Raw genomic sequence first — 19,804 nt, 5'->3', positions numbered from 1 at the left:
CTCAGAGAGCTCTAAATGCAGAAGGGAAACACAAACAACACAAATGTCTAAAAGCAGAACTCTGTGCAAGAAAGCTTTTGCTACCGGGGTTCTGATCCTGCTCCAGCACTGCCCCATGCCCAGCCTGCCATGGGCAGGGTATGCCTCACATTGAAGCTGATGATGCTTATCTTAAAAACAGCATTAAGGAGAGAAGGGTTTGGAATGTTTTGTAAGTGCTGGGGAACGGTCTGTGCACAGCAACCACTGAAGATGGTTATATATCTATCTTATCTATCTATCTTAAACAAACAAACAACCCAGCACTAAGAAGGAAAAGGCTCAGAGTGTTTTGCAAATGGTGGTATTACAATCTGACAGCACAACGTTATTCTGGAGCTGAGACTCAAAGCCTGGGTCTTGCTGGAAAAATTAGTTCTCCTTAGACCTGCCAGCATTTCTGTCCTCCTGAGGGTTAACTGTGTTGTGAACTCTGGTCTCATTTGATGATTTTTATGGCTGCAGCATCTAAGCTTGCCCCAGCTGATGTTGCTGTTGTGCCTTCTCATTGTGTGCTCTTTTTTATTCCATGAGCTTCCACAGACATCACAAATCTTCCTTTAACACTGATCATGAGGTAACTGTAAATAAGGAAAATGATGAAAGACAAAATTATTGAACTGTATGGTGCCACTTCCACAGCTATGCCATATATGCTATAAAAAGAGGCTGAGTAAGAATGAGCAGGAGTAAACTGGCATTGAGATCAAGGTGAGAAAGAGAGTAAAAGGCCTGTGAAAATTTTCTGTTATTTATACACCCTTCTCCTGTGTCCAGGCCTGAGTTGAAAGGAAAGACCAGCTCAGTTTTTAAACATATCTAAAGGATTTCTAAAGGATTTCTATGGCCAGTTTTCACTTGTATCCATTGTAAATTGGAGTCCAGTACCCTTATGCAGCTTTGAAATATCCTTGGGTAGATGAACATCCTGAAGTCATTGAAATAATCAAGAGCTGAACTGGGGTCAGAGCTGAGGGCCAGGCTGTGATGCACCAAGTTCATGCCCAACAGCATTTGTGCCAGATTGCCCCAGAAGAGCACTGGATAGACACTTCTGGGTAAATCCTGATGTCAGGGACAACAGGAGGGCAAAACTTTCTCATTTTCTTGTTTTTAAAGTCCACAACCATATTAGCCAAGCACAAAAAGCACATTGAAGGGCATGCAGCATAACCACCTCTCAAAAAGGGAAATAGAACTCAGAAGGAAAATCTCTTGGCACTGTTGGGGAGCTGCAGCCTCATGGGGTCATCCCCCTGTAATTGTGCCAAGGCTGGTTCAAAGGCATCGCATCAAATGATAAGAACAATGAGCAACAGCAGCTTCAAAAATAGAGATAAGAACATCTTCACAATTGCAGAATGGAGCTTGGGGTGGGAAATGAATCTTGAAGAAACTCAAAAGTTAACAGCACAGGTACTCCGCCAGCTTCTCAAGGAGAATGACATAATTCAGGACTTAACGCTGATTCACACACATTGAGGATCTTGGCACTTAGAGGCTTCGCTTTCTAAATTAGCATCACACAGATGCCCATGAAAATCCTGGCACAGTTAATAACCTTGCTAAGTATTCTAGGCATTATTTTTAAGCAGAAAAGAAAAAAAAAACCATCAATCCAACTCCTCCCCACCCCCCAAAAAAAAAAACCAAACAAATCAACAAACCAGCAAAAAATCAGAATAATTACCAAGGTGCTTGCCAAATTAAAATACAGTTTAATTGTTCTGTTTAAGTGTTCAAACAAAACATGTACAACACATCCCAGGAAAACACACTCATTCTTGCCTCCCTCCCCAAATAAAATGGCATTGATTTGTCAGTGCATTTTCAAGTCTTAAAGATATATTAAAAAACTCCTATACCATACATTTTTGAAAACATTGCTCAGATTCAGCTTCCATGAGAGACATCGCTCCCAGTCATGGTATTTAAGCATTTTGTCTTGATAATTTTGCAGTTTGTCTATTGAAGTGTTACCTAACAAGACTAGCTAAAGAATGAAGAGCCAACTCATGTCTGTTGAGATGCAAATCACAGGAGCTGTCAGGACTTTGTCAGAAGCCATAAGGGACACACTGCTGGCTCCACGGCACAGTCCTGCCTGCCTTTCTTGCGGGAAAGATTAAGGCAAGTTGTCGCCTTTTTTTTGCTCCATCTCTTTCCCTGTGTCATTGAGAACAGTGAAGGTCACAGTGGGCCCTCAGTGCCACTCAGACCTCTGAGTGCCAGCAGCTCAGGAGCAACAGCGTGAAGCTCCCACCAAGCACCTGCTCGAGGCTGTACCTGCACCACTGATGTTGGGCAGCATGGGCACCTGGAGAGTGATGGACCCTGACAGCCTGGATTATGGATGTATTTAGCTGTGGGAGACACCTCTCCACGGGCTGTTGGAGGGCAGCTGGGGAAACAGCAGACTATTGACTTATTTTGAGGTATTCCAAGGCACTGAAATTCCCTGTCTCTAGGTGACGCTTGCAAGGAAAACACACTCAGTGCATTGCAAAGACACCCTGTGTTAGGAAAGCAGGGAGCTGACAAGACACTGGCCTGCCCTGAGCCAGTACTCCAGGAACACCATCTTTCCAGGAGGGAGGTCTTGCAGATCTGTTCCTGGTTCAGGCTCAGAGCAGCACGGGGAGGTAGGAGTCCCACACACCATACCGTGGAGTAGGTGGGGGAATGGATCTCATGCCGCCTACACATTGCACGGTGTGCAATAAATAAAGTGGGTGGATTAAATGTCATAGATACATACCACTCCTAAACTCTTATCTGTCTGCACTGGTATCTGTGCCAGCTGCTTCTCCACCTACCTAGAGGCCTTTTGGTTATGGAAACCCACAACTCACAATGAGATTTTACTTTTGTAGAGATACATTGCTTACGCCCACAGTGAAACCAAGCAGAAAACAAATGCTCTTACTTGGTACCAAAGAGTGACCTGCACTCCTGGGGGAGCAGTGCCATTTTGTGTGATCTGGAGGCTGAATTAAAGGCAAAGAATAGCCTGCTTTTTTTTTTTTTAGTAGGATACAATTTACCTGTAGCACGGGAAAGGACAACCAGTCACTCCTGCTCTCTTCTACCATCTCTGCTTGGGAGCTTGCAGGGTTTGCCAAAATTTGAGTCCAGGTCCAGATATGGGGCCTGTGTTAGTACCATGCACTTGGCAGTGTGGCATTCCTCATCTTCTTTTTTTGCTAATATCCCTTTGGGAATCTTACACAGATAAAAATAGGCTACAGGGTCTGCTTCTCCTTCCCAATGATTTGCAGACAGATACTTGCCAAGTGTCTAGTGACTCATTTATTTGGGAAAAAAACCACCACAACAATGCAATTTGCAAACCCACACTTTTCCCACTCCCATATAAGAAGCATTTTTAAGTCCCTCAGACCTTGTGTAGAGCAGATATTAGCAAGCTGCTCCCCTGTTTTTGTCTAAAGAGTGATGAACACAAGCCCAGGGGCCAAATTTCCTTTTTCTGCCTTGTTTTTGGTAGCCACTTACTCCATGCAAAGTGTACCTGACACCAGTCTGGAGACCCAAGTTGTTGAGCAGAGCTTGGGTGGAGAGGCATGGGATGGGCTGGTGGAACTGCCAACGCTCTGTCTTTGACAGAAGGATGGAGACTAAATCTCAAATGTGCTTTGCTGCTCTGTGGTTCTGGTCCAGCCATCCATTTCGCCAGTGAAAAATTGCTTTAGATGGTTGTTGTTTTTTTTTTCGGCAGCTTGTGCAACATTGCACTGGGTGATCTGGGGGTGAGTATTGTGTTTCTCTGAGGATGTTGTTGCAATTGAATACACTTGGTCAGCAGAACTTTTAGTAAGACATAGACAAAAAAAGATTTTGAAAACAAAAATAAAAAGGGATAAGGAAAAAGAAAAGCTGTATGAACAAAGAAGCCAAACTTTTGGTACTTACCACAGAATGAAATATCACTGTCTGTACTCCTGCATTGCAGTAGTTGTAGGTGGCCTGACTCCTCAGACATGGGTTCTTGCAAGGCCAGATCCAAACAAAGGAGACACAAGCCTATTCACAAGTGTAAAGACAAAATGATCTAGATTTTCTATGTTTAGTGCCACTTGTTTCTAAAAATCCCAGCAGCACTCCAAAAAAGCGTCTTGCTGAGGCACAGAGCAGTTCAGGAGACACCAAAAAGCCACAGTGTTTGTGAGTTGCAGAGCAGGAGTCAGGAGTCCCAGTACTTTGCTGTATCCAGAAGCAGTAAAGGTAGGGCACAAAATGCCAGGGTGGGTCAGTGCTTATCATTTACAGTTGTCAAGAAAGCATATTGCAATTTCCCTGATGGGAGAAGCAGACATCTCAAAGACAATTTTCAGAGAAGGACTGGTGTTTTCCCATGTCCTTGGGAAGCAAAATTTCCTGTCATTTCCCATTGAATTCTTTTCTACAACTTGTGTACCTGAATGCATAGTTACAGTGCTTCTGAATTTTATTAGGAAGCCAAGAATCTGGGGGTTTTTACCTAAGAAAAATCCTCCAACCCTTCACCATTTCACTTTCATGACACAATTTAATCAATACATACCTCCATTTAAATATCCCACCATCTCATATTCATGATGCTGAAAAGACCTGGAACAATTAATATACGTGACTATTTTCTACTCAAGAAACAAAAAATTAAAAATTGTGGCATTCTATTTTTAAATAATAAATAGAAAATATTTATTTTACAGCATTTTCAAGATCATTTTGACAAAAAGGCAGTTTTCATCAAGCATTTGACAGACCAAAAGAAAGAACTTCTACAGAAAGCTTCGTAGCTCATACAGCTGCATACACAAGGTGAGTTCTTGCTCTTTAGATATATTTACGCATGTGTATGTTTCCAGTTTTAACAATTACAAACTAAAAGCTAATATACTGAATTTCAAGAAAACTCCTACTCATGATATAATTACATTGCAGTAATAAAATCAGTGCTTAATATGTTCGAAACAGACAGATATGAAAACAGTATAGTACCTTGCCACATTGCCGTCTCCTCATCTATACAAATCTGCTGTATTTCTTTTTCTTATCTCTCTCAGATCTTCAAAAACTGGCTTCTTAGTATCAGCTCTGTGCTACTGACAATGTATGTTTTTGGAAACAGCACAGCAGATCTTATTCTACAATTATTAGAAGATAGAATTCATTGCCAGTGCAGTGATCAGCAAAGAAGATACGGCATTTTTCTTGCTGCTTTAAGGAGTAATCAGCATTTTAAATAAAAGAAACAGCAACAGAAAATATGCCCCTAAAAGCCCCAAGTAGAACAAAAAATCAACCAACTAACCCTCAGGTGTCTTCAATTCATTATAGAGACATCAATATACTGACAAAAACTCATCTTTGGGCAAAGTCATTTCATGCTTTCCACATCAGGACGATGATAGCAATTGCCCACAAATGATATTGAAAGGAGCAAACATTACGAAAAGAGGATGAGAAGAAAAGACTCTCTCTGGTTTTGAATATGAGCCAAACATTCCAAAACCAGTACTGCATAATTAGGGAAAAACTATGAGATTTGGATCTTCAGAGATGAATAGATAACAAGCAGGACTTCTTAAAATTCAAGTGAAAAGAAAAAAAAAAGAATTATGATTAATTCAGAAAAAAAATCTGGTAGAATATTCAAAAGAAGCATAGTAAAATCAAGGTTTGCAGCTATATTAACAGGAAGACATTCCTTTAAAATATTTTTTGAAATAAAGTGTGGAACTGTGGGACAGATTGTTGTCCTCAGTTGAATTCAGCAGCACAAGCAAAGATAATAGCAGCTAAAATCCTGATCTGTGTATGTATAATAAGCACATTTATAAATAGGGTAATCATCACTATAATGAAGTTCAGGCCACAGCAATTTCACCTGGACGTTTATCACGCCAGTCATTAGGGAGCTTTGGATTAGGCCCATCTCTAGGAAACACATGAAGGATAGAGGAGGAAGAGGAATAAATGACAGAACTGCAGCTGCCTGGAAGTGACCTTTAAGCTGTATTGTATATTAAACGCAAGAAGTGAAAGCATAAGGAAAGAACATGCAACTAAACATCATAAAGAACTGTCAATAACAAAACCTGCGAATTTATGCACACATTAAGCACTGATGAAATTTCCTGTCCTGACATGATTTTAAGTTATCTGAAGCAGTGAAATAGTTGGATTACTTTTCCTGTCTCTCACCTGCAAGAGATCTAAAACAGACTTTTTTTTTTTCTTTTTTTTTTTTTTTTCTGGTTAGACACGCTTGCTGCAAAACATGTAAAATAGCAAGTTCTCAATGCACTAGTTATTAATATCATATGTCTACTTCATAAAATGTCTGCAAAACAAAGCACCCTATTATGAGGGTAATGACTGTCTCAGCTTGTATATGAAAAAAAGGATGTGTCAGCACGGCATACAAACCTTCAAAGATCTATCGAACATTTGTACCAAGGCGATATAAAAACATGATTTAAACATAAAAATATTCATAGTATATAAGACAATCTTCCAGTGGTAGTTATTGGACATTACTCTTCACACACACCATACCCACGCATACAGATACACAAACGTACGCTCGCTCTCTTGCCTGGAGGCTCCGTAACCCCCAGTGTGGAATTGCCCTTCTTCCAGACTAACAGTTGTTGCTCTAAGTAAACAGCTATTTCTCAATGCATTTGATTCCAAAGTAATACAAAGGAATGATGCAATGGCATGGCAAAATACGTTGTTTTATGAAAAGATAGTCAATAAATATTGTTCTGCTACAGGAAATGTTGTGTAACAGTTTAGCCACATGGTTTGCAACCTTATACAAAAGGGCAGTTTTTCTAAGTCCTTATCATATTACAAGTACTATGGCAAGGCTTTCTTCAGAAACCTCTTGAGTCTTCATCATATTTCTTGCTCTGTTCACAATCAGCATTGAAAGAAGCCCAAATCCCCCAAAAAGCAGCCTAGCATGAAGAACAAATCATTCAGATAGGAGTCAGTTAGAGCCATGTGCTTTCACATTATCTCATCTCCTCTCCCCAAAATAAAGTTCCACAGTTATACCACCTATATAAAGTTCCACAGTTATACTACCTGTAGAAACCAGAAAAAAATATTTATGCATATATGTCTCATATACAAGTAGCTTTGTTGCCCTGCATCACACTCTGCCCTTCCAGCTCCTAGGTGTGTTACTTCCATAGCAGACAGACAGCAGTCATGAGGTGTGCTAATGACTTCTCCAGGTCGCACTTCCCAGAGTCCTTTTCAAGCATTGCCAAGAAAGGGTGTGACTAAGTGTGATTATTTTTTTTTCCTGCGTGTTTATTCTTTTATTTTAATTTTTTTTTGCTATAGAAGTTGTTCCTTTAGTTTGTGCTTTGTTATGGTTTCCTAACATTTTCCCAAAGTACTTTTATTTTTAACAGATAGAGAATCTTGAGCCCTCAGAATGGATTTTTTATTTTATTTTTTTTGATTTAGCTATTTAAGTGCAGGATGAAATTTTCGCCCTGTCATTTGTCACTTTGTTCTCTGCTCTCTCTCCCGCAGCCCTGGGAGTCTTGTCTCCGCAAGTCCTCCCAACGGGCAGCTGCCAAAGTCCTTCCCATCTTGTCTCTTGCAGCATCTACAGGGTGGACGAGCTTTGCTTATAATCCCTCAGGATGACAGAGGCGTAGGTCACATCTGGAGGTGTGCAGAGCACTGACTCCGACACAGGGGAGCTGGGCACGGAGCTGCCCGAAGCCACCGAATCCCGGAAAGGGGACGGAGGCGTCAGCGCCGGTGAGTCTTCTAGAGTCAGTTTGCTGGTTGCCGGCTCCTCGTCCTCCTCCTCCTCGGTGTTCTTTTCATACACGTATCCCTGAATGAGCTTCACCTTCTCACTCTCGGCTTCCTCAGCTGGGGGAGACAGGGGCTCCTGGCTGAAGGCAGCCGCCTGGAAAGGCTGCAGGGGCAGCTGCTGCGGTGGCGGGGGTGGGCAGGGGGGCCGCACGCCATTCCCTGAGCCGGGAGGGGGAAGGACAGTGTTGAAGTCGGGGATGCCAGCGGCAAACTTGTTGACCACTCCTTGCAGCTGGTCCATGAGAGACTGTGGCTGCAGGGGCAGGGTCTTGGGGGACTGCTCAGGCAAGAAGAGTTGGGTTTCCTCCGCCGTGGCCTGCAGCGGGGGCGTCGTTGCCACCCGCCTGTGCACCACCATGGAAGGACTGCTGGACTGGTTGAGGTGAACGGGCTCTCTGTCTTCTTCCTCCACATTGTACAGAGTCTTAGTGCTGATGTCGGTAAAAGTCACACTTTGGCCGTGGTAGTCTTTAGTGAGGGGCTTGATCACCGCTGTTTGATTGCACCCTGTCTCCTGGTTCTTCACATGTACTGAGAGTCTGTGCCACGTATGTTCCCCCTTTGGATCTTGTCTTCCACCTGGTTCAGACCATGACACAGACTTTCCATTAGAACTATGAATAAAATAAAGATGGTTTATTTGCATTTACATTACAAAGACACAGGCAGTATAACAAACAAGCCTACAAAAATACTGATTGCTTTGCCTCATTAGTAAGCCTCCCCGCTCCAGTTTTTCATGTCCTCCCAGAAATACTACATGAGAAAACAACACTATGATTTTCATGGAAAAGTGAGGTTGGTTATCCATCCTACAGCCAACCTGGAAAGGCTAGCCTGCGGGAAGGGCTCTGGGTGAGCCATCTGTGGTTTCAGGACTTGAGCTGTCATTTGGTATCTAGGTTTGCTCACCATTTGCAGGGGGAAAGAAAAACACACAGGAAAAAAGTCACAGAAAAAGATTTAATTAAGCCTGATTTGCAGCTTATAGGAAATATTTTCAAGTTGTTGGAAGAAAAACAATCCACAGTCATAGCCTTTGGCAAACTGGGTAAGGAGATAAATTGTTGCTAACCCCTCCTTTCCCTTCTATTCCCTCTTTCCATTAGAAACAGATTAGCTAACAGAGAAATGAAGGACTCCCAGGGCCTCTATCAGGTGGGAGGTAAACACACTTCTTCCCGGGTGACTGTTATTTACAAACCAGGCTAAAATTCTAGGGCTGAAAACAGTTGGTTTGTGTGGGAGGAGGAACAAGCAGCAGCATGACCATGGTGAGTCAAACCCTCTGACTCCTCATACAGGCTGGGTCCCACCAAAACACTGGGCAGTTTGGCTGAGTGAGGTCTGCTGAGGAGCTGTAGAGTTTTGCATTTCCCTGTACCCTTGAAGGGAGCAGCACTCAAAGCTGAGTGGCAGCTTGTGAGCAGCTGGTGGGACAGGGAGCTGAGCAGTGCTTTAGAGGACCAAGCAACTGTTTAATTGCAGGTCAGGCAGTAGGGATGGTTCACAAATTCTAAAATACATCATCTGGGTGGAAATCAGAGACAGAGAGAAATTCTGAGATTATTTATTCGAAGCAGCCTTATCTCAGTGTTTCATCCCTCAGGGACCAGAAGCAAACAAAGAATTACTTTTCAGACCCTGAGACTGCCATGCAGATGGGAGACAAAGGGAGGGGGAGGCTGGCACAGCAGCCTCACCTCCTGCTACTGCACACACCAGAGGAGATCGCTTCCCCTACAGTATTGCAGTATTGTTCTAAGCATTTTGCTTTCCTTGCTGAGACTCTCATGGTTCTCTTTTTTAAGGAGTATATAATTGCCACTTGAATTTTATAAAAAAAACCATATTGACTGACTTTGTCATAGCTGGAAGAGACTGGTACAAGACATATAGTGTTGTAAATCTGTCAAAACAGAAAAGAAATATACATGACAATGTGTCATTTTTCTGTTGAGCAGTAAGTACTCCTGGAGAAAAAAAAAGGATTTTAGGTGGATCCAAGCTGGGAAGCTCATCTCCAACTCCAGACTCCAAATGCTGGACCTGTGACTCACCACCTCTGTGGGAACTGGGGCATATGAAAGGGCCAATCTAAAAAATTCATAACTCCCCAAAGTATATAGTTGGTAGGACCTGGAGCTGTTTTGATTTAGAGCTTTAACCTAAGAGATAAGAAAGCCACATTCCCAACTGAAGAAGGACATGTCTATATTATAGTGATCAATGAAAAGATAAGAATGAAGGTTTAGAACCATTCCTGTTTTGATCAAATAAGCTATGGTGTGACTTTTTTTTTTTTTTTTTTTTTTTTTTTGCTGTATGTGCTGTAAAGATAAGCAAATGAGTGTAACTCTTAGGTGTGAAAGTTTTTTAAAGTAATGTTTAACATGCCAAGAACTACAAACTCTTCACACAGAAACACATTTGGTCTACTTTAACTTCAAAACAAGTATCTTCTTGTAGAGAGGAAAATAAGTCAAGTGCTCTTGTATTTTGCTGATGCTGTAGCTTACAGTTACTGCAAAGGGCTTTTCTAAAAAGATGTTATGATTATCTCCTGCCTGTTGTGCTACGTCCACTTCTGCATCATTTATTTCTTCATATCTAGTTCTGGTGCATCACCTCACTTTTGAATCCCTCCTTACACCATCTGTTTCTTCTCTATCTCATTTTATTTCCAAGATTTTGTATTTTACATCAAAGGCAAGCAAAGCTATTTTAAGGAGCTCACTAGCTCTGTTTTCAAGTCTTGCTCCTATTTAGTTCATTTCCCTCTCCCTCACTCTCAAATTCTGCTCTTACTTCTTTCTTCTGTAGCACTCTCAATAGTCTCAAGTCAATGGCCACAATTAAACTGTCATGGGACTGCAATGTCCAAATGTGAGCAAATTATTTCATCTAGATTTGTCTGGTAGCAACCTGCTCCTCAGGAAGAGCTGGTCCTTCTTGCCTCAGCTTGCCAGACCTTACTGCTCATGGCTCTAATGGCCTCATGATAAAAAGCTTTAGGGCTGCAGTGGCTCTCTGTGGAATCCATTTAACAAGATCCATGGATTATTTGCCTCAGATTATTGTTCTAGCTCTTTCCCTCTACTTGCTCTTCTTGCTATATCCAGGCACTGCTAGCCTGTTAATGAGTCACATTTTGAGATGGAGTCCCGAGGCTGCCATAGAAATACCTGGGCTCTGTCTTCCTGGATGGCTGGCAGTTTGACACATTCAGGAAGAATTAACAATTAAAATGCAAGAAGAGCTGGAATAAAGAGCAGCCATCTTGAATATCATTAATTGACATTTAGACAAAAACAAAGATGGATCTGGAAAAGCTCAGACCTGAACTGAGTCTCAGTGAGAGAAGGAGTCGTCTCACTTGTGCAAAGCAACAATGACAATCCTGACTCCATGCTCACAGCTCGCTAAGTGATTGCCATCTTCTCTTTTGAAGGAAACGTCCATTGGAGAAGGTCAAGACCAAAATAATCTGCCTGGGATAATGGGAGAAGGGATGGTTTTCCACACAAAGGCAAGAGAGGGTACCAAGCCAGGTCACAGCTGCGGTTTTGAAAACCTGATGTTCAATTGCACAGTGACGAGATGGCACCAAGTGGTGGTTCTTCATTTCAACAGTAGGATGATTACCCAGTTCATGTCCTCCATGTGTTTATTTATCTTTCCTAACTGTTCTTTCTCCTGTCAGTTTCTTATAGGGCTTCACACTTTCTGCACAGAAGAGAATTTCTTGGAGTCTCAAGGGATCTTAAGGTTTGTACTTGCGTCTATCCAGTGCAACACTCCACTTACTATTTCTCCAAATCCTCCCATCTAGTCTACATATTCAGATTCCTGGATATCCTATCAGCACATAGGGTGGGTTTGTTTTTGTTTATGGGTAAGAACATACTTTGAATTTAGATGCTTTTTCTCAATTTTCACCACAGCTTTATCTATGTGTTTTGTATTTCAGGTGAAATGGAAGTAAATATATTTTTGGTGTGAGTTTTTATTAGTTTCATGAGCAGAGCTTTTACTATTTTTGGTAATTCAAAATTTTGCTTCTAATACATGCATTGATATTTGTAACATACTCTCTGCGTGACTTTGGGGCACTTTCAGCTTTCTTTCTTTATTATAGACACTAAACAAGATAGAAAACAACTTCAGATCCTAATAGTTATTTCCTGAAATTCTTGAAAAGAACTGATGTACCAAAGTCTAACACTATGGTTCAAAATACCCGGTTCAAAATGGTTCAAAATGCCTGCCCAACCGTAGTAAATGCCTATAACTTGTTAGCTCACTGTTCATTGTTAAGTATCTCCACGTTACCAAAATTGTGTCCCTCCTTGTGACAGGAGTTCCCTGGACCCAAGTCCAGTTTCAGGCCAAGAACAGAGTCCTGCTTTTGCCAGTTCCTGGAGGATCTGACTTCCTTGGAGCAGTGTCAAGTCTGAGTACACCACAACAGTTGGCTTCTCTCCATACTTCAGGATTCTGAAGATGACTTATGTTTGATGTTGGATAGAAAATATTTCTTTACATCTGAGAGGCTGAATGCTTCTGAGGTGAAAAATTATTGTCGTATTGGTGTAAGGTAAGTTAGACTGTGCAACTCTCTGATCCTTTTACCAGCAAAGTTATAACCTGAGATCAAGAGCATAGAGAATTAAATCACCTTTGAGTCCTGTGGGCCTGAAACTTTGTCTCTTTTTTTTTTTTTTTGTTTGTTTGTTTGTTTGTTTGTTTTTGGTTTTTTGGGTTTTTTTTGCCTTGAATGTTTTATGCATAACAATCCCTAACTGACAGCACATGAAATAGTTAAGCAGAGTAGTATGTGCTCTGATGAGTTTACTCCAGGAACCCACAGGTTGGAAAATGGCTTCTGATGCAGTCAGGCAAAATGCTTGAGAAAGAGCCCTTTCTGTTAAAACAGATCTGTTAAGAGCTCATCCCATTTTGTCCTTTCAGGATGCCAGAGTGGTGGTCTGCTATCTTCTCCAAGTGGCCATGAGCTGAGGAAGAACATTAATTGATTAAGATTCTTAATCTTGCTGAGATGAGTGATGCAGTCATTTGAACCGGCTTGGTGGTGTTAGACAAGACACAGACCACAGATTTAACATATAAGGCTGTTTGTGGTTTTTTTTTTAAGCAACAATGGTAATTAACCAGAGGAAGAGGTTATGGGAGAAATAATAAATGATACCTGTCTTTCACTGCCAGCCCAATGCTTTGGCCCAACCTACCTCCTTGTAGTCACTGTAGTAACTGAAATCCCACAGCCAGTAGGAAGCACTGGGATAACCTGGCAGTTCCTTTTGACAATAAAATTTTAGGAATGAATAAAAATGTGAACTGAGCAGTCTATCAACTTTGTCAGGAAAAATTAAGTCTGAAACAACCCTGAACTCTCTTACCAGCAGCCAGAAGAGGTCAGTGTCAGGCTCTGCCCAGTGACCAAATGCTGCTCCTCCCTTCAGAGAGCCCAGTTACAGCCCTTGACAGCTGGCTCTGGAGCGTAGCACATGCAGAGCTGTCCCTGAGCACTGACACAGAGGTGACCAGCATTTGGATGCAGTGGGACATAGAGGAAAAGAAATGCCCTGTTCAAAAGCTGTGCATTGGACAAAACCTTTCTCATCCCCACACAGCACTTGCTGATGGATGCCATCCTAGGGAAGCCAGTGGAGAAATTTCTGCCCTGCCCACAGAGAGGCAGTCAGTAAACTACAAACTTTCTCCAACCCTGCAGTCACGTAAGTGGTAATGAGCCTGCCTAAAGCTCTGTCCCGCTGCTGCCTCACGGTTCCCAGGGCCTAAGCTAACAAGCTGAAAATTTAAGGCTAATACCTGCACTGCAGCACACTGCAGGTGCTTTGTTGGTATCCCCAAAGTCTTTTCCTTTATTGTCTCCATTTCAGTAAGGCCACTGGGGCATGAAATGTGATTAAGGGAGTGAGTAGATTTTAATCCAGGGTAGTGATACCTCCCTGCACTGAGCAGCCGCTCCTCTCAGAGCTGCCACAGCCAGCCCTGGCGCTCATTAGCAAAGCAAGCCATGCTGGTCTGCGTGTTCCTGCAAGCCTAACTTCTACAACACTGGTTCTAGGGACTAGTCATGGACCACAGTCCCTATCTGGTGTATGCTCAGGATTTTTGCCTCATAAAATCACCTAAATGAAAAAGGAATCACAAACTGATTTCAGCCTTAGCTCGTTTACACTATAATCTCTATCTTGGTGACATGAGGAACTTAAAACTGTTCTCACAGCATGGCTCCAATGCTTTTGTTAGTGCTGTAAATTAACGCAATGTTTAATCTCCCACTTGTGTTTCTGGAAATTTAAACTACTTTAACTTTTCCTTGTTGCTCCCCTCCTCCCTTCCCCCCTCCCTTTTTTTTTTTTTTATAAAATTGCCTCGGGCATTGGATAAAATATTCTATGTGGATTAGAGCACTGCTTTAAATGTATGATGCAAACTGCTACAAAAATTATAGGAAAACATAATGGTGTCATACTGTCTTGCCAGAGCAGAACCTGATGATACTTAGAGGTGTTGTGGGTGAGCTCAAGTCCAGAGCTACCTTTCCAACTCTGTCTGGCCACTGGTTTATGTAAAATAATTGTAACATAACAATTTCCTTCGTAAGCTACTCAAATGCAGAAGTTAAGCATTACTTTATCTGAGTTACAGGTAGGCTTTCTAATGTATATTGACCCTATTTATAATTGGGGTATTTTTCTCTCATTTTTAAATTGAAATCTTAATATTATACAGTCTGTAATGTGGATGCAGTACCTATGACTAGGCTGAGTACCCTGTGATGAGATCCTACTTTCCATCCACAGGGTCTCCAGGTTGGGATGAGACCCTTGGGCAGGATCAGAGATTGGCCAGCCCGCCTGATCTCTCTGTTCTGGTCACCCAGATGGGTCAAGCTGGAACCAGGGCTGGGGTCACTCACTTTACATTTGTGCCACATAGAAACAGGTTGCCGCTAGGCTCATATCTGGCCCTAGGGTCAGGGAATTAGTTCCAAATCCAACAGCTCCGCTATAGCCAAGTGTCCCAAAATAAGCAGATTTATTCACTTTGAGACATAACAATAATTTTTATGTACATAAGTGCTTTTGTACAGCTGTGAATTTGGGGAGAGTGCGAGGTAGTGAGAGAAATGGTCAGCGCATTGCTTCAGTGTAGCTGAAGCCCCACAACTTCAGCATGTATCACAAATGTAACCTACCAAGCCCAACAGAGGTGTGAGAATACTACACTGATAATGTGTGTGAAGGTTTGAATACTCATGATAATTACTACTAGAAATTTGTAGTCTCATCTGAAATACAGAGGCTGTGTCATATTTCAGTCATCCAATATTAGTGAAAAAATTTGCTTCACCTGTATGTTCACTAGGTGTTTTGAAAAAAATATCAAATAACTACTAAAGTGTTGCTTTGAGAAAACAATCTAATAGATAATACAAAGTTCAGGATAATAAACAATTTGTCAGAAACAGCAAGAAAATTCATCCAGTGCTCAAGAAATGAAGATGAGAAACCTGCAAATCAAAGTGAAATTAAAAAGTGCTCTTAGTAGTGAGTAGCTTTTGAATCTGTTTATTTCATTCTTATTAACAAGTAAAGCCCGCTGAATATTCAGAATGAATTAATCCTACTGAATCATTTTGGTAATTTTTTTAAGGATAATAAAGTTAATGCATAGGAAAACATGGTGTAAATCATCATAGGTCCTCTGGTATCAATGGAGAAGCTCATTTGTGTTATCTGAAGGTGTGTTTCATGGTGCAAATTCAAATAAATGCTTATGACAGTGCAGCCAATGCCAATGCCTGAGCTGAAGCATTTATTCTTACTGGCTCAGAGGGGAGCACAGTTGATAGAACCTGAAAACTGAAAAGTACAATGTTTTGAGCAAAGGAACCTGGAAAGCTTAGGAACATACAAAGAAAACACTAGAATTAAGTTCATTTACAAAAAATGTAGGTGGGTGCAACTAAGGCAAAATAGTCTGTAGGACTGGGAGGCTGTGAAGATCAACAACCTTCAAAAAGCATTACATCAAAAGAAATGCCATGGAGCTGCTGTTGAATAAGGAACATTAATTAATGAACTTTGAATAGAATAAAACCACAAAGATTGCCCATGAATTCTGTATTCCCCACTCAAAAGCACCGCACCATGGTGCAGAGATCAGTACGTCTTTCCCATGAACGCAGTTTAATAGTAATTAGGACAGTTAGAGGTTTTTCCTTGCTTTCTGTAATCCTCTGTGGTTCTGATGGAAAATTATTTTGGGCCACAATGTTTTTTACCAAAAAGATATTGGCAAGCTGAAAGCTGTATAGTGAACAGCAATAATAAAACACTGGGGACATAGGACAGAGTGCATGAGATAAAACTAAAATATCCGAATATATTCTGGTTTTTTTTCAAACATCTCAAAGGCATTAGCACCAAGGCTGAAAAGTATTTCACACGGCATAGAGATGCCTAACTGAGACCTCTAAATGAAGCTATAAAAGGGCCAAATTATACTGTATGGCCAGAATATTTCCTAATCAATAGCTGTATCACGAAAGGAGCAATTCCTTGTGAACAGAAAAGCCTGTTGTCCTGGGTATTTCCTGCCAAAAAGTGCACAACCCTTGCAGGGGTAGTGGTCAATGAGGTCATTCTTCCACAATAACTTGCCAAATTCTCTGGTATACTTGAGAATAAAATAAATTCCCAACAGTTTAAATGGGGCATAAAGAGCCATCAGACTTGCCTTAACATGCCAGCATTTTGAGTGCTTAACTCTGTGGCAAACTTAGTCAAGTTGCCACAGGAAGCTTAGTCGTGAGGCCCCTTGTTTGTAATGTACAGCTCTCCCTAATATGCTGCAGTAGATAAAGCAGCCTGGAAAGCCTGTGGGTTTTTTGGGTGTATCCGAAAGTTGCCATGGTAACAAATGTGCAGCTTCAGAAGAAAAGAGCCCTGAAACTCCAAGCTGATGCTTCTGGGGTTTTTTTTAAATATCATAATAAAATATTATGATTCTATATTTTGATGATTCTGCATTTCTAACCATCTCCGGCATTGTACAGAGAATGGAGATGAAGATCGTTGAAACAAATGATGCTAGGTGTTATATGCACCAAAACACAAGACAGTTTCAAGGTTTACATCTACTTGCTTGTAGGTGGGAGCTGAGGGAAACCATAGCACATGTGGTGATTTCTAGCATGTTGGGGTGATGAAGCAGGGCCTCCTAAGGAAATTCTGGACTTACAGACTGCTGGAGTTCTGGTGAATTAGACTGAGGCTTGAGACCTTGAGATGGTGGTGATGGGCAGCTGGTGATATGATGGACAACTGTCTACTGCTCAAACTGTGTGACCACAGGGAGCTCAGGCTGCAGATGGAGGATGCGCCCTTCCCTGAGCCACAGTGCAGCTCTGCCAGGTCTCTGAACACATCAGCCCTGGCTGGCGGGAGAGGGAAGCCTGAGGGGCAGAGACAGGCAGAGAAGCCAAAATAGCAAGCTTCATGCGCAGCAGATCTGAAAAACTGCCCTGCTTCTTGAAGCTGTTCTTATCTGGGCAACTACCACAAGCATTTGCAGACCCACTGACAGGTTGGAATCCCACCAGAAGTGTTTCTCAGGAGCTCAGGTGGATAAGGATTTTTTTTTCAAAACTGAAAAAAAATATCCCAAGCGTGGTCATGCAAAAAGCAGGAGGTTCAGCTTTCCCTGTGCTCAGGAGTTTCACAGCTTGTGCTTGTGCTTTTTTGAATAGAATTTGTTGTTGCATTTGCTTTTGCCTCCTAATAGTATGCCTCTTTGGACTCCTATTTGAATTTCCAGACAGACAATTGGTGATCTGTACCCTGAGAATCTGCAGCACTTGTTCCAGTTCAGAAAAAAGAGGCATATTGTTCTAACTAGAATATAGAAACAAATAGTTTGTACTGCTCTTTTCACTGCCTGTGTATAGTTTGCCTTTCAGGGTGCCAAATCTGTTTGCTGCACAAGCCCCATAAAGCCATCACGACTGCTCCAAATGTATGATGCATTTTGTGGATTTCTTCTGATCTGCAAATCACAGAGGCAGGTTGGATTGAATTAACATCATTGCTGCATGCCCACAAATTGCATAGACTCTCAGAGACATACACAGAGCTAGAATGCTTTGCACTACTCAGGGCAGTGCAACAGCATCTCTGGTTGCAGCGAGCACCACTGCCCAAAATGCTGTGTCAGTGGATCAAAGGCATCTTTCCACCGAGTCACTGCACAATCTTCCCTGGGGCAGGGAGCAAGACTGTTACACATCTGCTGCTTATCAGATGGAAATGAACACAGATCTGGAAGAAATGAGGTGAAGTCTTTCTGTTTTTGCAACAGCTTGCTTGTTTTCTGCACCGTATTTGTGTTTGCTCAGAGAGGGCAGTATTTGCACTTCTTGCTTCTGAAGAGCTGAACTTCGCTATTGTTTGCTGAATGCAGAACTATGCAGAATCTGAACATCTTTCAGAAATTACAAAGAAAAAAGATTCACTGCTGTTATTTTGAGATGATGTTTGTTCCTACACCAAATCCTGCTGGTTTTATTTACATGTGCCTTTTTGTGATTTCCCTGTTTTCTGAAAATCCCACCAAATATATACATTCTGTGCTCCTCAGCTGGATCTGCAGCTGCAGTTTGCTAACAAGCAAGAGCTGTGCACAGCAGAGGTGTCTTGCCACGTAAAGCACACAAGATAATGTCATCTCTATGCAAAACTACAAAAAGGAGAAAAATTTTGGCTGAATGGAAAAAGAAGATAAAATTAGTACAAGAAAGAGGACATATTTGCAAAGTTGTAAGCATTTAGAAATAAAAGAGTAAAAGCTTCAAAAAAATTATTCAGTGTCCTCTTCATCACATCTGGACAATGTTTAAAGTATTGTGTGAAACAAGGGGACGTAAGCAAATTTCCCATCTTTAATGGCATGCACCACATTTGTCCCATCATTAGACATGATAAACCAATGAGAAAAAGAAAGCAAGGGGTAAAACCACTCTTTGTCATGCAGCTTCTCTTACACATTCACTGCAGGGATTTTTCAAAGCTGCACATGTGCCGACGGACACTGGCTGGTGGGCGAGAACTCTGGCTGCCTCTTCCTGAAGATTGAAAAGAAAAAGACACCCAGTGAGTGGCTATACACATGTGCACACATGGTGGCTATACCACTCAATAGGTGCCTGTCCCTGACCTATGTCTGTGGGCTTTCCCGTCTTTCATCCTCTTTTCACCTCAACTTCCACACAGATTTCTCCTTGGCTCCAGCACAATACTAGTTAAAATAGATTTTCATGATGTTCATTCTGCTTCCTGTGCTGAGCCTTGATGCACTTTACATACCAGATGGCAAGGGCTGCTGTGAATCTAGCTGTCAGAGGAACTTCGCCCCTGGTATTCTCAACATAGGATGAAATGATGAAAAAAGGAGCATCTGCCCCTCACATTTTATTTACAAAAGCCTCACCAGAAGTTTTTGCTGGTGGAGGTTTTTAATATATACTCAGCTGCTGCTTTTTCCTTTGTCTCTCCTCCCCTAATATGTTTTTCTAAATTTCTTTTACTTCTGGAGCTCTGGCTGAATAGTCACTAGCTTTCATTAAATGTGATTTCACTGCTGTTCTTCTTTTTTGAAAGGAATCATTGAGTTTATTGAGGTAGACACAAAATGAATAGTCTCCTAAGCACTCTATCTGCAATGGTAATTCAATACAGAATTGCAGATTGCAGTTTGGGCTGTTAATATAGGATGATTTCCATTTCATTTTCCTTTTCTTCCTTGCCCTGTCAAGGAGATGCAAATTCTCATTTGTCTTCCCTAATATCAATAAAAATAATAT

At 41.6% G+C, this 19,804-nt stretch overlaps 1 protein-coding gene across 3 annotated transcripts in view; it reads right to left on the bottom strand.

Moving 5' to 3' along the window:
* Positions 1-7,385: 7,385 nt before the first annotated feature.
* The window catches only part of GRM1 (glutamate metabotropic receptor 1), a 177,951-nt gene continuing 165,532 nt past the window's right edge, over positions 7,386-19,804 (bottom strand). The window contains exon 8 of one of the 3 annotated variants that reach the window (XM_041469882.1): positions 7,386-8,504. In XM_041469882.1, the coding sequence (XP_041325816.1) occupies positions 7,673-8,504 (832 nt within the window). In that variant the 3' untranslated portion in view covers positions 7,386-7,672. Of the gene's footprint in view, positions 8,505-18,949; positions 19,067-19,804 lie in introns of those variants that run through there. The other 2 variants (XM_041469883.1, XM_041469884.1) reach the window with 2 other exon arrangements.

The sequence above is a fragment of the Pyrgilauda ruficollis genome, unplaced genomic scaffold, assembly GCF_017590135.1.
Source record: "Pyrgilauda ruficollis isolate IOZ18807 unplaced genomic scaffold, ASM1759013v1 scaffold24, whole genome shotgun sequence".
In the NCBI taxonomy this organism is placed as follows: Eukaryota; Metazoa; Chordata; class Aves; order Passeriformes; family Passeridae; genus Pyrgilauda; species Pyrgilauda ruficollis.
Note: the sequence above shows the minus strand (reverse complement) of the source record. Positions and strands in the feature narration are given on the sequence as shown.